Here is a 14,184-nt window from a genome sequence, read left to right on the forward strand (position 1 = left end):
TCCGACACGGTAAAACGAGTGGCCAGCCCAAGGTCGCTGCTGACGTACCTATGGTACAGTGTACCTTCGTCATTTCTACCAATCCATTCTCTGTAATTCTACCCAATCACAAAATATACCTTTTTCTATCCAATCGCACCCATCAAAAGTTCGAGCCAATCCTGTCGCTGCACGGTCTCCGCCGCACAAAAGGCAACACCAAGATGCTGCAACGTGGGGTGGTGCGTCTCGGACGCGGCGTGCGCGCGTCCGCGGCCCTCTCGCGTCCTTCGGCGTCCAAGAACTTCGCATCTACCAGCGCGCGCTTCAGCTCGTCGCGCCTGCGGTCGGTGGCCCCCATTGCTTCCTCTCCGCTGCTGCAGCGCGCTGGTCTCGTGGCCGCCGCCAGCACCAGCGCCGCCTGCGCCTTCTGCTCTGCGCCCGCCGTGGATGCCGCGGCCGTAGCGAAAGAGGGCGGCAATGCTCTGCCCAACGTCGTTCTCTACCAGTACGAGCCGTGCCCGTACTGCTGCAAGGTGAAGGCCGTGCTGGACTACCTGAATATCCCGTATGAGGTGGTGGAAGTGAACCCCCTCACCAAGAAGGAGACCAAGGCCTTCACGGACTACCGCAAGGTGCCGGTGGTCCGCATCGACGACGAGGTTGTGGTGGACTCCTCCGCTATCATCTCGCGTCTGCGTGAGCTTGTCCCTACCCCCGAGGGCTCGCACCAGCAAGATGAGGACGCCCTCGAGGAGGAGGAGAAGTGGCGCCAATGGGTCGACAAGAAGCTCATCCTCCTGACGCCGCCTAACATTTACCGCACTGTACCGGAGGCGCTGCAGGCGTTTGACTACTGTCTGACGGAGGGCAAGTTCACGCCCATGGAGCGCCGCATGTCCAAGTACGCCGGTGCTGTGATCATGTACCTGATCGCCAAGCGCTCCAAGAAGAAATACGGCATTGACGACGAGCGCCAAGCGCTGTACTCGGCGCTGGATAGCTGGGTGGACGCTATCGGCGACAAGCGCGCGTTCCTTGGAGGTGACGAGCCCAACATGGCTGACCTGTCGGTCTTCGGCGTGCTCCGCGCCATGCACGGACTGGACACGTACAACGACATGATGCGTGAAACGAACATCGAGCCTTGGTTCACGCGCATGACTGCTAAGGTCGGCCCCAGCTCGCGCACGGCTAGCAACTAGACAATACTGCTTCAGCGCAGCAAAAAGACGGGTAGCATCAAGCTAAACAAACGTTCAATTATCGTACGCTCGCATTTCTATATAAAAGCCACTTGGTGGCCTAGTTGGTGGCATCGCCCTTCTTCTGAATGCGGTGGTAAGCCACACCCGTGCCAGAAATGTTGTCTCCGAGTCCAGCAGTGTGGTCGGGTTTCTTGCAGGCCATCATCGGTACGAGATGGCACTGGAAGTTGGCCTCCTGCCACGTGACGACGGGCGAGAACGGATCCAGATCCACCTTGAGGCCCTGACTCTTGCTCAGAAGCTGCTGACGAGCCAGCAGCACTTCAATGCGCTCCGGGTCCACTTCCATTTCAGCGCTGGTGCGCATGGGCTTAGGCTTATCGTCGTCAGCAGCAGTCTCACTGCCGGGGGCCGGCCTCTTGCCGCATGCAACCTTGGAGCTCATGAGAGCGCTCTGCACCAACGCCGTCGTCGGATCCTCCCACATGCTTCCTTCCCTCTGGCACACAATGTGGAACTGCAGCGTGTGGAAGTGGATGCGGGAAAGCTGCGCAAGGGCGTAGCTGTCCTGGTTGTCACTGTCCTCGCTGTTGTCCTGGCCAGAAGTCTGAAAGCTCTTCTTAGCTTTGGACGCGAACTGGATGACGTCGTGCAGCTGAGCGCTAATCTCCGCCACCGTAGGACGCGACGTCGTAGCCGTGCCCTCTTCACCTGTGACGAGGTAGTGGTGCAGGATAAAGAGCTCCTGCTCGTTCAGTCCGATGGAGTCCACCCAGGGCAGCACGAGTCGAACCGTGTCATCGAAGAGACTGAAGTCCGACACAGCCGCAAACTCATAGTGGGTGGGCGTCTTGGCTACGAAGAGGTTCTGAAGTACCTCCGAGAGAGCCTTGAGACGCATCAGGCGTCCGCGCTCGTCCGTCTCCACCTCCATCAGCTGCAGTCCTCCGAACACGACCAGGTCGGGCTTGAACGCGTCGAGAGACTGCTCGAACTCCTCCAGCACCGACAGCCGCGCGTTGTGCACGTCGTGGTTCAGGTAGTATCTGTTCGCGCGGGGCGAGACGTGTCCCCTGAACTCGTCTCCGCTCGAGTACTCGAGCACCAGGTGCACGTCTTCGTGCTGGTGCTCCTCCAAGTGGCCCACCAGTTGGATGCGCGGGTCCCTGAAGTACGGCTTCATCTCCTTGCCCATAGCCGCTCCCAGCAGCACAACGCATCCCTCCGCCGACGCGCGCTCGGCCATCGTAGCGGCGTTGCCGCCCACCTTCCTCTTGACGCCCGGCAGCGCGTCAGCCAGAGCCACCACCTCTCGGAACTGCTCGGGGGACAGCATGCTCTGCTCCGCGGCAGCCCCCGAGGAGAAGTAGTAGGCAAAGCTCTCCTGCAGCTCCTTGAGCGAGCCGATGCGCTCGTGGTGGCGCTTAGCCAGGCTGTCCGAGAACTTGCCGGCCTTGTTGAAGCCGGCCTTGCTCTTCTTCTTCTTCTTCTGGTGGTGCTGGCGCTCCACCTCCCGCACGCTCTCCATGAGCTCCACGGCGGGAACGGCCACGTCCAGGTCGGCGCTGCAGCAGAAGGCGAGGCGCGGCGGCGCGCGCGCGTCCGCGGCGTTGGCGTCGGCTCCGTTGGCGGCGGCGTCGCCGTTCTTGGACGCGTGGAAGACGAGCGACGCCAGCATCTGCTGCTGCTCCGCCACGCTCAGCGAGGCCTCGCGCGCGGGGAAGAGCTCGGCGAACAGGTCGCCGTACAGCACGGCGGCCGCGCAGACGGCCAGGGACACGCCCAGCGCCAGGAGCTGCGAGGCGCTGTACATGGCGGCGGAGGGGGCGAGGTCCAGATAAAGTGGGGCGATTGGGGTGGTACGTAAAGTTGTGGGGCGAAGTGATCCCACGCAGATACTTTGACTTAGATCGGGCGAGGATTTTAGCCAATGCGAAAAATAGTTTCATTTCAACCAATCAAATTGCGTGACTGGTGTTCATCGCAATTTCGGTGATCGATGAACATGGGTACAATTGTGACAAGCCACCAAGATTTCCTCAGTTCGAGACTTGACTTGCGGCGCAGCTGTGACCATGGTCTTCTCAACGCCAACGCGCGCGTTGTTACTGTTGCTGTCGGCGGTAGCGACCGCGACTGTTTCTGGCGGGTTGGTTCTGTCGACGCTGCCCTTGGCCAAGCCTGCGGCGACGTGTGACGCAGCCTTCTCGTCCGAGCTATCTACGGCCCGTAGACTACGGGCACTGACAAGATTGGCGGCAACGCCACCTCTCTGGGCTCGCACAACTCGGAGACCAGCCATGAAGCTGCTGCCAATATTATTGGAGGTGGTGCTTCAACCACTAATCCGGCTCGAGGGGCGCCCGCGTGCTCCAAGACGCAGCCGCCGGAGGTTTGGGTGTTGTTCAGCCAGCAGTGAACTGCGAGTCACTGCTCGGTGTCGACCTCTCACACATCGCGGAGGATGGCAGCGTCACCATCACATCCGCGGCTGAGACGACCCACGAGGGTATTTTGTACTGCTTAGTGGAAGGTGCGCTGCCGTCGTCGACAAACTGGCAGGTCATGCTGCCCGTTCGCACGTGGACGCAACGCTACATGCAAATCGGGTGTGGAGGGCTCTGCGCGATGATCCGGATGCAAGTGAACGCGGCCTCTGGTTCGCAGCAGGTGAAAGGGGGCGAGTTTGTGCTGGCTGCGACCGACATGAGCGGCTCCATGGATGGCAAGGCGTTCGCGAACAACCCGGGGCGCCGGAAATCGTTCGCGCACAGTGCTCAGCATCTGACGGCACTAGTGAGCAAGACGTTGATCCAAGCGTACTACGCGCAGAAGGCGAGATACTCCTACTTCAACGGATGCTCCGATGGCGGGCATGAGGGGGTTATGGAGGCGATACGCTACCCGGATGACTTTGACGGTATCCTGGCGGGAGCGCCTGCCATGCTGTTCCAGTTCCAGAACAGTCTCCACCACGGCTGGCTGGCTATGAGCAATATCGACGGGCCGATGCCTGAGCTGCTGCCGATGATGCGGGGCCCGCCACCAGGCCCTGAAGGCCGCGGCCCTCCCGGCCGTGGTCATGCCCTCCCGGTCGAGGCCCTCCCGGACATGGTTCTACTGGCGGCGGTCCTACAGCCATTGTGACAGCCTCCAAGTTGCCGCTGCTGCACGCTGCAGTCCTTCGAGCCTGCGATGCGCAGGACGGCCTTGTCGACGGTCTGCTCTCGGAGCCTAGACTCTGCCATTTCGACCCCCATGAGCTTTTGTGTCCTGCAGAAATCGCTGCGAGTGATGAAGATCGACAGTGCTTGACAGAAGCAGAAGTGAACACTATCCTCAAGTTTTACCATGGACCGATCGACCCAGTTACCGGACGACATCTGACCGTCGGACAGTCTCAGTATGGCTCTGAGCTGGCGTGGGCAGGCGTGTTCGTGCCTCGAGGACAGAATGAACCGGTCATGAGCGCCCACATCGCCCTTGCTGCACTGCGGTATCTGATCTTTGAGCCCAATCCGCCGGAGACATACTCGCTCAACGACCTTCAATTCACCGAAGCAACTGTGGAGAAACTACGCCCCCGTCACCCACTGCTGGATGCTACGAACCCGGATTTGGCTGCATTTAAGTCTGCAGGGGGCAAGTTGATCCTGTGGCATGGGTGGTCTGACGAGCACATTTCGCCCCGCACTACCATCGCATACCACGAAGCTCTCGAGAAGCAAATGGGCGGCGCAGAAAATGTGGCAGAATTCGAGCGACTCTATCTGTTCCCGGGCGTGCAGCATTGCGGTCGTGGCGAGGGCATGGCTGCGTTCGATCTGGTGACCCCGTTGCTGGAGTGGGTCGAGCGAGGAAGTGCACCCCACGCCATTCTCACGAGCACGGAGCGAGACCTGCCGCCTTGGATGCCAGCGGCATTGGTGGTTACGCGCAGTCGCCCCGTATTTCCGTACCCTTCGTTGGCCAAGTACACAGGCCGGGGAGACGCAAACGACGCCGCAAACTTCGTCGAGGGAGCTCCACTTTTCACGGACAAGACGGCTGAGTGGGCCGGACAGAGTTTTTTCGAGCCGTATGCGCCCCGGACTGAGTAAATGACAACAGGAAACCCCGTGTTGAGCTTTCAACTTCATCAACCGGTTCATCAGCCAACCGTGCCGACCGTGTCAACTACCTACTTGCCTTTTGATGGGGGAAACGTCAACGTTTGTTACCAAGGCATCTTAGACTCAACAAAAGTGCCCGCATTACGGCGACCAAGATAGGATCAAGGTTCAATTGCACTTCCACCTTTGCGGTGGTTATCGTGACAACTCGCATCGACGACTGCGATAGTGGTTGATGCGATGTGGAGGCTTGAATATGCAAGATCTCGCGTCGCTGCGATCCAGCGCCGGGAAGCGCAATCTATCAGTACATGTACGTACAGCTAGCGAATATTTCACAGCGTAGCTATGAGATGTGGGGCATACAACCACTCACTGGATGAATCGGTTTGATTCATCCTTGCTGTCCCATGTTCGTTGCCAACCAACCACTATCTTACTGCAGTCCGGAAATAAGTCGCTATGAGCTCAGGAGCAACACCAAGGCCTCTTGTCCACACTCCTGCATTCAACCGCCCAAGATGAAGCTCACTGCTCTCTCCATCGTCTGCTTTCTTCACGCGGTAGCTGCCAAATCCGCGCCTCCTTGCGGTCTGCCCTGCTCCGAGCCTAGAGAGTACTGCGACAGCTCCATCGGCGAGTGTCGAGCCGCTGCCGCCGACAGCACCGAGTGCTATAACGCCACGACGTCGCTGTTCCAGGACGGCTGCGACCCGGGCTTCAAGTGCCTCAACAGCCTCTGCCGGTCTGCCTTCGAGTCGGAGGCCGCGGATGGCCGGACCTGCTCCATCATCTGCGCGGCCGGCAAGTTCTGCGAGAACGGCACCACGGAGTGCCGCGGCCCCGCAGACGACAGCCAGTGCTTCAACATGTCCACGGGATTCTTCCAGGACGGGTGCGCCGACGGGTTCTACTGCTCGTTCAACAAGTGCGTGGACGTGAGCGTGTAGGACAGAGTAGCAATGTTAGACATCCCAGTCGAAGACCGAGACAACCAGTAGCTGCACAAATGCAGCACTACACCTAAGCTTATCAATGCAGTATCGATAACATCATCCAACACATCGGTGTAGTCTTCAACGGCGGGATATTTCAGCTGAAGGTACACATGATTCATGGCCATTTCTCATTGTTGGCAGGTGCGTATCATGAACGGACCCACCGAGAAGTCGCTAGGACCCGGTGGCCGGGGGGGGGGTGTCCAGCCAAAGGAGATCCTTCTTACCCTCATTTGTGAATCTGCGTCCTCCTCCGCAAGTCCTTCCAAGCTGATTAAGATGAAGATCTTCGCTCTGGTGCTAGCCGCCGTCGCTGCCAAGTCGTGTGTGGCATCAGAGGCCAACTCGACCTCTGCTTCCTACGACAAGTCCGGCTCCGGGGCTGTTTGCTTGACGGAAGGGTGCAACGGCGTCCGGGAGTACTGCGACAGCTCCATCGGCGAGTGCCGAGCTGCCAGCGACGACGTCGAGTGCTACAACGCCACCATCGCGCTGTTCCAAGACGGGTGCGACGCGGGCTACGAGTGCATCGACGACCTGTGCCGCGTGTCGGCGGACCCCGTCGACGGCCGAACGTGCCACATCATCTGCTCGGCTGGCAAATTCTGCGAGAACGACACGACCGAGTGCCGCGAACCGGCCTACGACGGCGAGTGCTTCAACCTGGCCACCGGCCTCTTCCAGGACGGCTGTGACGAGGGATTCTACTGCTCGTACAACAAGTGCGTCGACGTCAGCCTCGATGACTAAGGGGCCCACTCCCTACTTCGACTCTGTACATATAACCGTGCTCAATGAGCATGCTCACTAATACATCCATCACTTGACCATTCGTGATCATCTCTTGATCGTCCTACTTTTCACGATGATAATTTTGAATGCCGACTCTGCTTCCTCGTTTGTACTAAGGGTATCATGCTCTTAGACCTGGAAGAGACTTTTGCACCGATGTGAGCAGGTTTACAGCACCGGAATTTTCCTTGTGCGTATCAACTCGAAATAGCGGTAAGGTGTGTTGCGTCTGCAGTGGTGGCCATGGGACGAAGCTAGGGCCATTTGTAGAGCTTGGTGGAGCTTTTGGATACTCGGTGGTGTGCTCTTTGAAGCCCGGGATGATGCAGAAGCTTGTCCTTGTCGTCTCCATTCATAACATCACGGGGATATCGAGGCTTTCAGTCTGAAAGTTTCAGACAAACTCTCACTTTCGAATTCACTTCCTCATCAAGACCCCGCCTCAAGTGTTCCAACCACAAGTGTCATGAAGGTTTCCATCCTGCTTTCGGCCATTCTCGTGACGAAGTTGTATCTGGTCGCGGCACAAACTGTCAATAACTCAACTTCAACGCCAAGTTCCTGCTACGAGACCTGCGAAGACTTCGACCAGTACTGCGAGGTCAGCACCGGAGTGTGCCGCGGCCCCCGCTACGACGGCGAGTGCTTTAACCCAGCCACAGGCGCGTTCCAGGATGGCTGCGATCCAGGATTTGCGTGCGTCGACAACAAGTGCGACTTCCTGGAGGAGATAGCAGAGGCGACGGAGGCGGACTCCAGCTCGGCGTCTGGATGCAGTGAAGACGCTCAGTGCAGCGTCTTCGGCGAGTACTGCGACAGCGACCTCAACGAGTGCCGCGCGCCTATCGACGGCGAATGCTACGACGCCGCCTCCGGTGTGTTTACAGACGGGTGTGCCGAGGGCTACGAGTGTCTCGACGGTTTGTGCCAGGTGCACACCACAACTACGGACGATTCAGTGTGCTACCTCACCTGCTCCGCTGGAGAGTACTGCGAGAACGGCGCCAATGAATGCAGATCCCCCGGGTACGACGGCGAGTGCTTCAACCCTGCTACAGGCCACTACCAAAACGGCTGCGACCCAGGCTTCACGTGCTCCAACAACCAGTGCTCGTACGCTTGACCAGCAACAAATTATCTGCATTTGATACCCCACACTCGAAAGTCCGAGCCATTAATCCCAACCAATTCAAACATGACAACTACCGGGAAACTCGTGATAGCGTCTTCCTCAGTACTTCTCCTTCATCTCATGTAGTAGATGTCAGTTCACACCTCGTTCACGGTCGGCAGGTCCTTCTTGTCGACGATGCGCGCGAACGGGAAGGGCCCCACGAACTCGTACTGGTTCTGCTTGCGTGTCGACTTCTCCACGTCGCTGTAGTCCAGGCCGGGGAACTGCGCCTTGTTGGCCGCGAACGACTGCGCGTGCCACTCGATGTCGAAGTCGTTGACGTAGAAGTTGCCGAACTGCGTCTTGTAGCGCTGCTGCACCTCGTACGGGTAGAAGTAGAAGCCGCACACGTCCGGGTCGTTCTCGCGCACCTCCTCCGGCACGGGCGACAGCACGTACGCGATCTTCTGCGCCAGCATCGGCGGCAGACACAGCTCCGTCGAGTTGCGCGTCATGGCGTCGTACTCGAACAGACACATACGCAGCATGCGGTCCCCCCACTGCGTCGTGTTGCGCACGAAGTACGTGTAGTCGTCGCTCACGACGCAGAAGCTCGGGTCCGTGCAGCGCAAGTGCAGCGGCTGCAGGTTCACTCTCGCGTAGAGCTGCGTCTCCTCCGACAGACACGACTCCACGCCGCCTCCGATGGTGCTGGATCGCCGAATGGGCAACGGGATGTTCATGCCGGGGTCGCCATTGCCGTGGCGCCTCGCGTCGATCACCTCGGCCGTGTTGCCGCACTGGTACCAGTTCTCGGGGTCGTAGCTGTTGGGGCACATGCTGGCCTCCTCCCACTCGGTGATCTCCTGCAGCCAGTACTTGAGACTGTGGCTGCCTCGCGCGTGCGTGGGGCCGAGCGCGGGGTGAATGCCGTCGAACCACGAGTTCTTGAGGATGAAGCCGCCAGTGAAGCCCTGCTTGGTGCGGAACAGGTCGTTGTAGCCCACGAGCGTCATTGCGTGGCCACCTTCAGGCGTCATCACGTGGCTAGTGATGAACTCGCTGTTCATGTTGTAGTTCTCCCCACCGTTGATGGGGACGCAGCACGTGGTCATGGCCAGCTCAGGAGGACAAAGCGTGCATTCCGTTGACGCCGGGTTGCATCGCTCTTCGCCTGCAAGCTGGCCAATGCAGGGGTAGTAGTGGGTAATGTACGGCATGGCGGTGGAGATTGCCATTGCTCGCTTCTCTTTGGCGAGCGCGTGCTTGACGGAGACAGCGTCGTAGTATGTGTCCATCTTCTTGATGGTGAGGCTCAACGGGTTCGTTTTCCTCGACTCTATGGTCAATCCAGGGCACACCGAGTCGTTGCCTGGGTCTGGGATGTAGGGACAGATCGAGTCCGGGAAGATGCTGTCCTTGAGCCCATTCATAAGGTACATGAGCTCCGAGACGTCTCCACCGTCGGTCGAGTTCTTCCAGATCTCATTGCCCGGGATCAAGCACGCCACTTGCTGCGGCGATCCGGGCGGACCCGCACACAGGCGTATCACCTCCGCGCCGTACGCTTGCTCCGACAGCGCCAAGAACTCGTCTGGCTGCAGCCACCCGCGCGCGATTCCTTGCTGGCGGTAGCTGTTCTCCAGCACCGCGACCGTGGCGAAGTCCCAGCACGTGCCGCGTTCGTCCTGCGTCTTAAGCGGGGTGACAAAGTCGACCGCGAACTTGGACGGGAACTTGCAGTCCCTGTGGAATTCCGTCTCACCGCGCGGCGTCTTCGCGCTCTGCGCCATCACCGCAGCGTGCATCGCCTCCCTGCATTCACCAGATCACCAAGGTCAGAACCCAACCGGTCAACGAATGCCCCCTAACAATGCAACTCCTTCTCTCACATTTGCTGCTGCATCCGAGTAATAATTTCTTGCTGGGCAGCTAGAGAGCTGTGCATCGTGGCAGCGTAGCCCAGTCCGGCGACGCCCAGCGCGGCACCAAGCGCCAGCGCCCCCCACGACCCCAATTTTCGGCTACGAACAGCCACTTGAGTGGAACGAGGAGGGCCGAGCGCCTCGCATTCTTCCGCGACTTGCAGCGCTCCGTAGCCCCCAGCCATGATGGAATTAATTGGACAATTGCACTGCAACGAAGGACTCGGACTGCTACAGAGCTGGATGATTCGGATGTGACTTGCACATCAAAGGACGCGACCCATCCCCATCATCCTTTTCATCCAATCAACTTTTTTCACTACTTTCATTGGTTGAAACTGTTGCGACGTCTCATTGGTGCAAAGTCCGATTACGTATCCAACGTCATTCGCAGAGCGGAAGGATCGAGAAGACGTCTCCACCCGCGCTCTTCGCCGCCGCCGCGCGCCACTTCCAGGCCTGCTCCTGCGTCCACACTTGCATTGCCATAATCCCCATCGCTTCCTCTCTCCGCGCGTGTAAATTTCACCCCAGAACTCCCTCTAACCGCTCCATAAAGCCATGTTCGACGGCAGCTTCAAGTCGACGCGCAAAGTCAACCTCAGCGGCCGCAAGAAGCCCACGACGGGCTACAGCGCGCGCCTGGCGTCGCTCTCAGGCCCCCGAAGCCGCGCGGACGTGGCGGCACCATCCGCGGGCGTTGCGCCCGGCTCCAAGCAGGAGCTGATGCTGCAGAACCGCCTGGCCAGGGAAGAACGCCACGCGCTCAAGCGGCGAACGGCCGCGTGCACCGCTATCCAGGCCCAGTACCGGCGCGTGAGGGCCGCGGAGCAGGCGCGCGCTTCCGTGTTCTCCGCGCTGGAGCAGCAGCTCGCGCAGGTCGTTCTTACGGGGGACTTCCAGAGCCGCGCGCAGCCCACGCCGCGGCTGCAGCTCTTCGTGCGCGAGTTCCTCTTCTCCAGGACGAGCGCAGTGGGCGCAGACAGGATACGCAAAGTGCAGGACTACCTGGTGTTCATGCTGCTGGTGAGCAGCCTGAAGGGCAGCGGGCAGGACGGGACCAATGTGTTGGAGGCCCGGCCGGACGCCGCCTGGGTGTTCCAGGTCACGCGCATAAGCGAGATCGCGCTGCGCACGCTCGTGCACGAAGAGCTGAAGACGTCGGCGCAGAACGCCGCAGTGGCCGTGAACCCGTACTTGCTGCTGCTGGTCGCGTTCACGAACGCAGACTCGTTCAAGACTGCGGAGGGCCAGGCGGCGCTGTCTAATGTGTTGTATCACCTTGGAGTGACGGTGCAATACGGCGTCTTTGACGCGTTGAGCGCGTGCATCGCGCTGCAGGTTAAAGAGGGGAAATCGCGAGAGAACGATCGACTCGTGGACGTGATTGCAGGCGTGGCGGCTCAAGCGCTTCGGCTGGTGGTTCAAGGCCCGCAGGAGCGAGCTGATAAGGTTTTGCAGCGTTTTGCTTCCAAGATTTTGCTATCGCCGCTGTCTGCAAGCTCGTCACTGACGAGTTATGTTGTGAGTACGGCGCTATCTACTGATGGGCTCTCCACTCCAGAACAGACCAGGAAACTAGGACGCTTTTGGGCGTCGGTGGTACAGCATCTGCCCACAAAGAGTGAAGGTGGACAAGAACTTTCGTGGCAGCAGGGAGCTGTCGCCGTGGGGAACGTTGTGGACTTAACGTCCTCGTGTTCGTTTGACGAAGCTCTCGTACGGGCCATCCCGTCGGCTCTTTCAGAGATGGTGACGTCGTCGTTGGTGCAGTGGGCGTTCGATGTGAAGCACACCCAGGTAGACCCCATGGCCCTAGAAGAAGACTACGACATGGATGATGATGCTGAAGTACCCATCGTGCCTCCTACGTACCTGTCCGTAGGAAGCGCTGCTTCGGACGAAGAAGTTCGCCGCGGTGCACTGGCTCTGGGCGATGCCGAGACTAAAGTGCGCGCGCAGTGGAAGAACCTGTGCCACTCGAGTTTCAGCGCTCGGTGCCTTGACGTGCTGCTGCATACGAGTGACGCACCCGTGGAACCAACCCCGCCCGGTGGAAATACAGTCTCCCGATTCTGCCGTGTCCTAACCACTGTACTCCTATCGACAGGCAGGTCTTACGTGCTCAGCTTGGCTATAAAGTTCGCGAATCCACCTCCAACTCTTTTTGCTCTCCTGAGTGCAATGGCCGTGGATCAGTTCGCAGGCGGCACTGCCGTCTCTGCTAACAGCTCAAGCTTGATCAACAGCATGTGGCAGTGGATAAAGCCGAGGATCAAGAGTATCGCTGCTGAACACTCTGCGGGCTCGCTCGCTAATGGTCCTCTGAGATTCACGACGTCGCAGTTACAAGTGCTGCTGGTCTTCAACGTCGTGTACAGCCACATGCTGCTGGGTCTCGACGACGAGGCATTCTACGACGGCCAGTGGCCGCTCAGTTTGGCTGAAGTGGAGGCTTTGGTAACGTTTTTGAAGCAGTTTATCTACGATTTATGCTGGACAATCACCAGCAACAATACGCTCTCCGTCGACAACATGGACGAGAACGAGCTGGTGCTGTTCTCGGCAGTTGTCTCCTCTGTCAAGTTGTTCAACCAGCTCTATGATCGGGATTGCCGACGTCAGTTCATGCCTGGCGGTGCGTGGCTGTGGCCTGCGATGCCTGTCGTCAAGGAGATCGTGGACCTTGAGCTGATGAAGGAGGGCGGCAACCACGACGCGCACGCGATCTACATGCTGATGAACGGGAAGGCGGCGTCCCCGTACGCCCGCGCCGCGCTGATATTGGTCACGATCCCGCAAGTTTTGTCGTTCAACGACCGCGTCCAGCTCTTCCAGAAGTTGCTCGAAGACGGGAAGGCTCAGCTGGGAAACATCCGTGACGAGTTCTCGCGAGCTCTGCAGGTGCGCGTGAAGCGCGACGAGATTGTCGTTGACAGCTTTGATTTCTTCCAGAAAGTGTGCGACACCATGTCCCCCGCGGCCCTCAAGTCCCGCGTCAAGGTTACGTTCGTTAACGAGCAAGGTCTAGAGGAGGCGGGCATCGACGGTGGAGGCGTGTTCAAGGAGTACATGGACAACCTGACGAAGAACGCCTTCTCGCCAGAGTACGGCTTCTTCCTGGCCACGGACGAGCAGCTTCTGTACCCGAATCCAGGCGCGCGATACATCGTGGACACGCGGAAGGAGGCGCTCGACCGCTACCGCTTCCTGGGGCGCGTGCTGGCCAAGGCTGTGTACGAGAACATCTTGGTGGAGCCGCAGTTCGCGGCGTTCTTCCTCAACAAGTTGCTGGGCAAGTTCAACTACATCGACGACCTGCACTCGCTGGACCCGGAGCTGTACAAGTCGCTCATGCGCCTCAAGCACTACGACGGCAACGTGGAGGACCTGGCGCTGACCTTCAGCGTGAGCGAGATGGAGTTCGGCCAAGTGGTGACAAGGAACCTCGTGCCCGATGGCGCCAACGTCCCCGTCACGAACGAAAACCGGATCCGGTACATCCACTTGATGGCCAACTACAAGCTGAACGTGCTCTCGTCCATGGAGAGCGCCGCGTTCCTCAAGGGCTTCCGTGACTTGATCCCGGGCACTTGGATTCAGATGTTCGCGCCCGCCGAGCTGCAGATGCTCATCGGGGGTACAGCCACCAACATCGACATCGACGACTGGGAGCGCCACACGCAGTACGGAGGCGGCTACCACCCGTCACAGCCGATCATCCAGTGGTTCTGGGACATCGTGAGGAACGACTTCAAGCCCGAAGACCGCGCGGCGCTGCTCAAGTTCATCACGAGCTGCTCTCGCCAGCCGCTGCTGGGCTTCTCGCAGTTGTACCCGCAGATCTGCATCCACCAGGTGCGAGTGGAGGACAACGAGCGACTGCCGTCCAGCGCCACGTGCATGAACCTGCTCAAGCTGCCGGCGTACTCGAACAAGGAGGCCATGCGGAGGAAGCTGCTCTACGCCATTAGATCCAACGCAGGCTTCGACCTCTCCTGAAGAGAAGAGAAGATACAATACAGACCACACGTTCAGTTGGCGTACACTCATACA

At 59.3% G+C, this 14,184-nt stretch overlaps 8 protein-coding genes across 8 annotated transcripts; 6 read left to right on the plus strand and 2 right to left on the minus strand.

Annotated features, from left to right (window-relative positions):
- Window positions 1-203: 203 nt before the first annotated feature.
- Window positions 204-1,184, plus strand: PHYSODRAFT_332449 (hypothetical protein; the record flags this gene model as incomplete). The annotated part of the gene is made up of 1 exon (XM_009529468.1): window positions 204-1,184. One exon carries the CDS (start codon window positions 204-206, stop codon window positions 1,182-1,184), a length of 981 nt encoding a protein of 326 aa, XP_009527763.1.
- A 100-nt stretch (window positions 1,185-1,284) lies between these two features.
- On the minus strand, window positions 1,285-3,000 carry PHYSODRAFT_315309 (hypothetical protein; the record flags this gene model as incomplete). Its single annotated transcript, XM_009529469.1, has 1 exon — window positions 1,285-3,000. The coding sequence occupies one exon, from the start codon at window positions 2,998-3,000 to the stop codon at window positions 1,285-1,287; it is 1,716 nt and encodes a 571-aa protein (XP_009527764.1).
- A 487-nt stretch (window positions 3,001-3,487) lies between these two features.
- On the plus strand, window positions 3,488-5,287 carry PHYSODRAFT_255519 (hypothetical protein; the record flags this gene model as incomplete). The annotated part of the gene is made up of 3 exons (XM_009529470.1): window positions 3,488-3,514; window positions 3,597-4,266; window positions 4,326-5,287. The coding sequence occupies 3 exons, from the start codon at window positions 3,488-3,490 to the stop codon at window positions 5,285-5,287; spliced, it is 1,659 nt and encodes a 552-aa protein (XP_009527765.1).
- A 533-nt stretch (window positions 5,288-5,820) lies between these two features.
- PHYSODRAFT_332452 (hypothetical protein) lies at window positions 5,821-6,249 on the plus strand (the record flags this gene model as incomplete). Its single annotated transcript, XM_009529471.1, has 1 exon — window positions 5,821-6,249. The coding sequence occupies one exon, from the start codon at window positions 5,821-5,823 to the stop codon at window positions 6,247-6,249; it is 429 nt and encodes a 142-aa protein (XP_009527766.1).
- Window positions 6,250-6,545: 296 nt separating this feature from the next.
- On the plus strand, window positions 6,546-7,133 carry PHYSODRAFT_286106 (hypothetical protein). Its single transcript, XM_009529472.1, has one exon. The coding sequence runs from the start codon at window positions 6,577-6,579 to the stop codon at window positions 7,045-7,047; it is 471 nt and encodes a 156-aa protein (XP_009527767.1). The 5' UTR covers window positions 6,546-6,576; the 3' UTR covers window positions 7,048-7,133.
- A 422-nt stretch (window positions 7,134-7,555) lies between these two features.
- Window positions 7,556-8,212, plus strand: PHYSODRAFT_301260 (hypothetical protein; the record flags this gene model as incomplete). The annotated part of the gene is made up of 1 exon (XM_009529473.1): window positions 7,556-8,212. The coding sequence occupies one exon, from the start codon at window positions 7,556-7,558 to the stop codon at window positions 8,210-8,212; it is 657 nt and encodes a 218-aa protein (XP_009527768.1).
- Window positions 8,213-8,361: 149 nt separating this feature from the next.
- PHYSODRAFT_458565 (hypothetical protein) lies at window positions 8,362-10,214 on the minus strand (the record flags this gene model as incomplete). The annotated part of the gene is made up of 2 exons (XM_009529474.1): window positions 8,362-10,018; window positions 10,096-10,214. Coding segments are annotated over 2 exons (1,776 nt in total), but the record flags the coding sequence as incomplete, so codon positions are not given.
- A 475-nt stretch (window positions 10,215-10,689) lies between these two features.
- Window positions 10,690-14,130, plus strand: PHYSODRAFT_498916 (hypothetical protein; the record flags this gene model as incomplete). Its single annotated transcript, XM_009529475.1, has 4 exons — window positions 10,690-11,511; window positions 11,581-11,727; window positions 11,782-13,347; window positions 13,393-14,130. 4 exons carry the CDS (start codon window positions 10,690-10,692, stop codon window positions 14,128-14,130), a joined length of 3,273 nt encoding a protein of 1,090 aa, XP_009527770.1.
- Between the last annotated feature and the right edge of the window lie 54 nt (window positions 14,131-14,184).

Source organism: Phytophthora sojae (assembly GCF_000149755.1).
Source record: "Phytophthora sojae unplaced genomic scaffold PHYSOscaffold_4, whole genome shotgun sequence".
Lineage (NCBI taxonomy): Eukaryota > Oomycota > Peronosporomycetes > Peronosporales > Peronosporaceae > Phytophthora > Phytophthora sojae.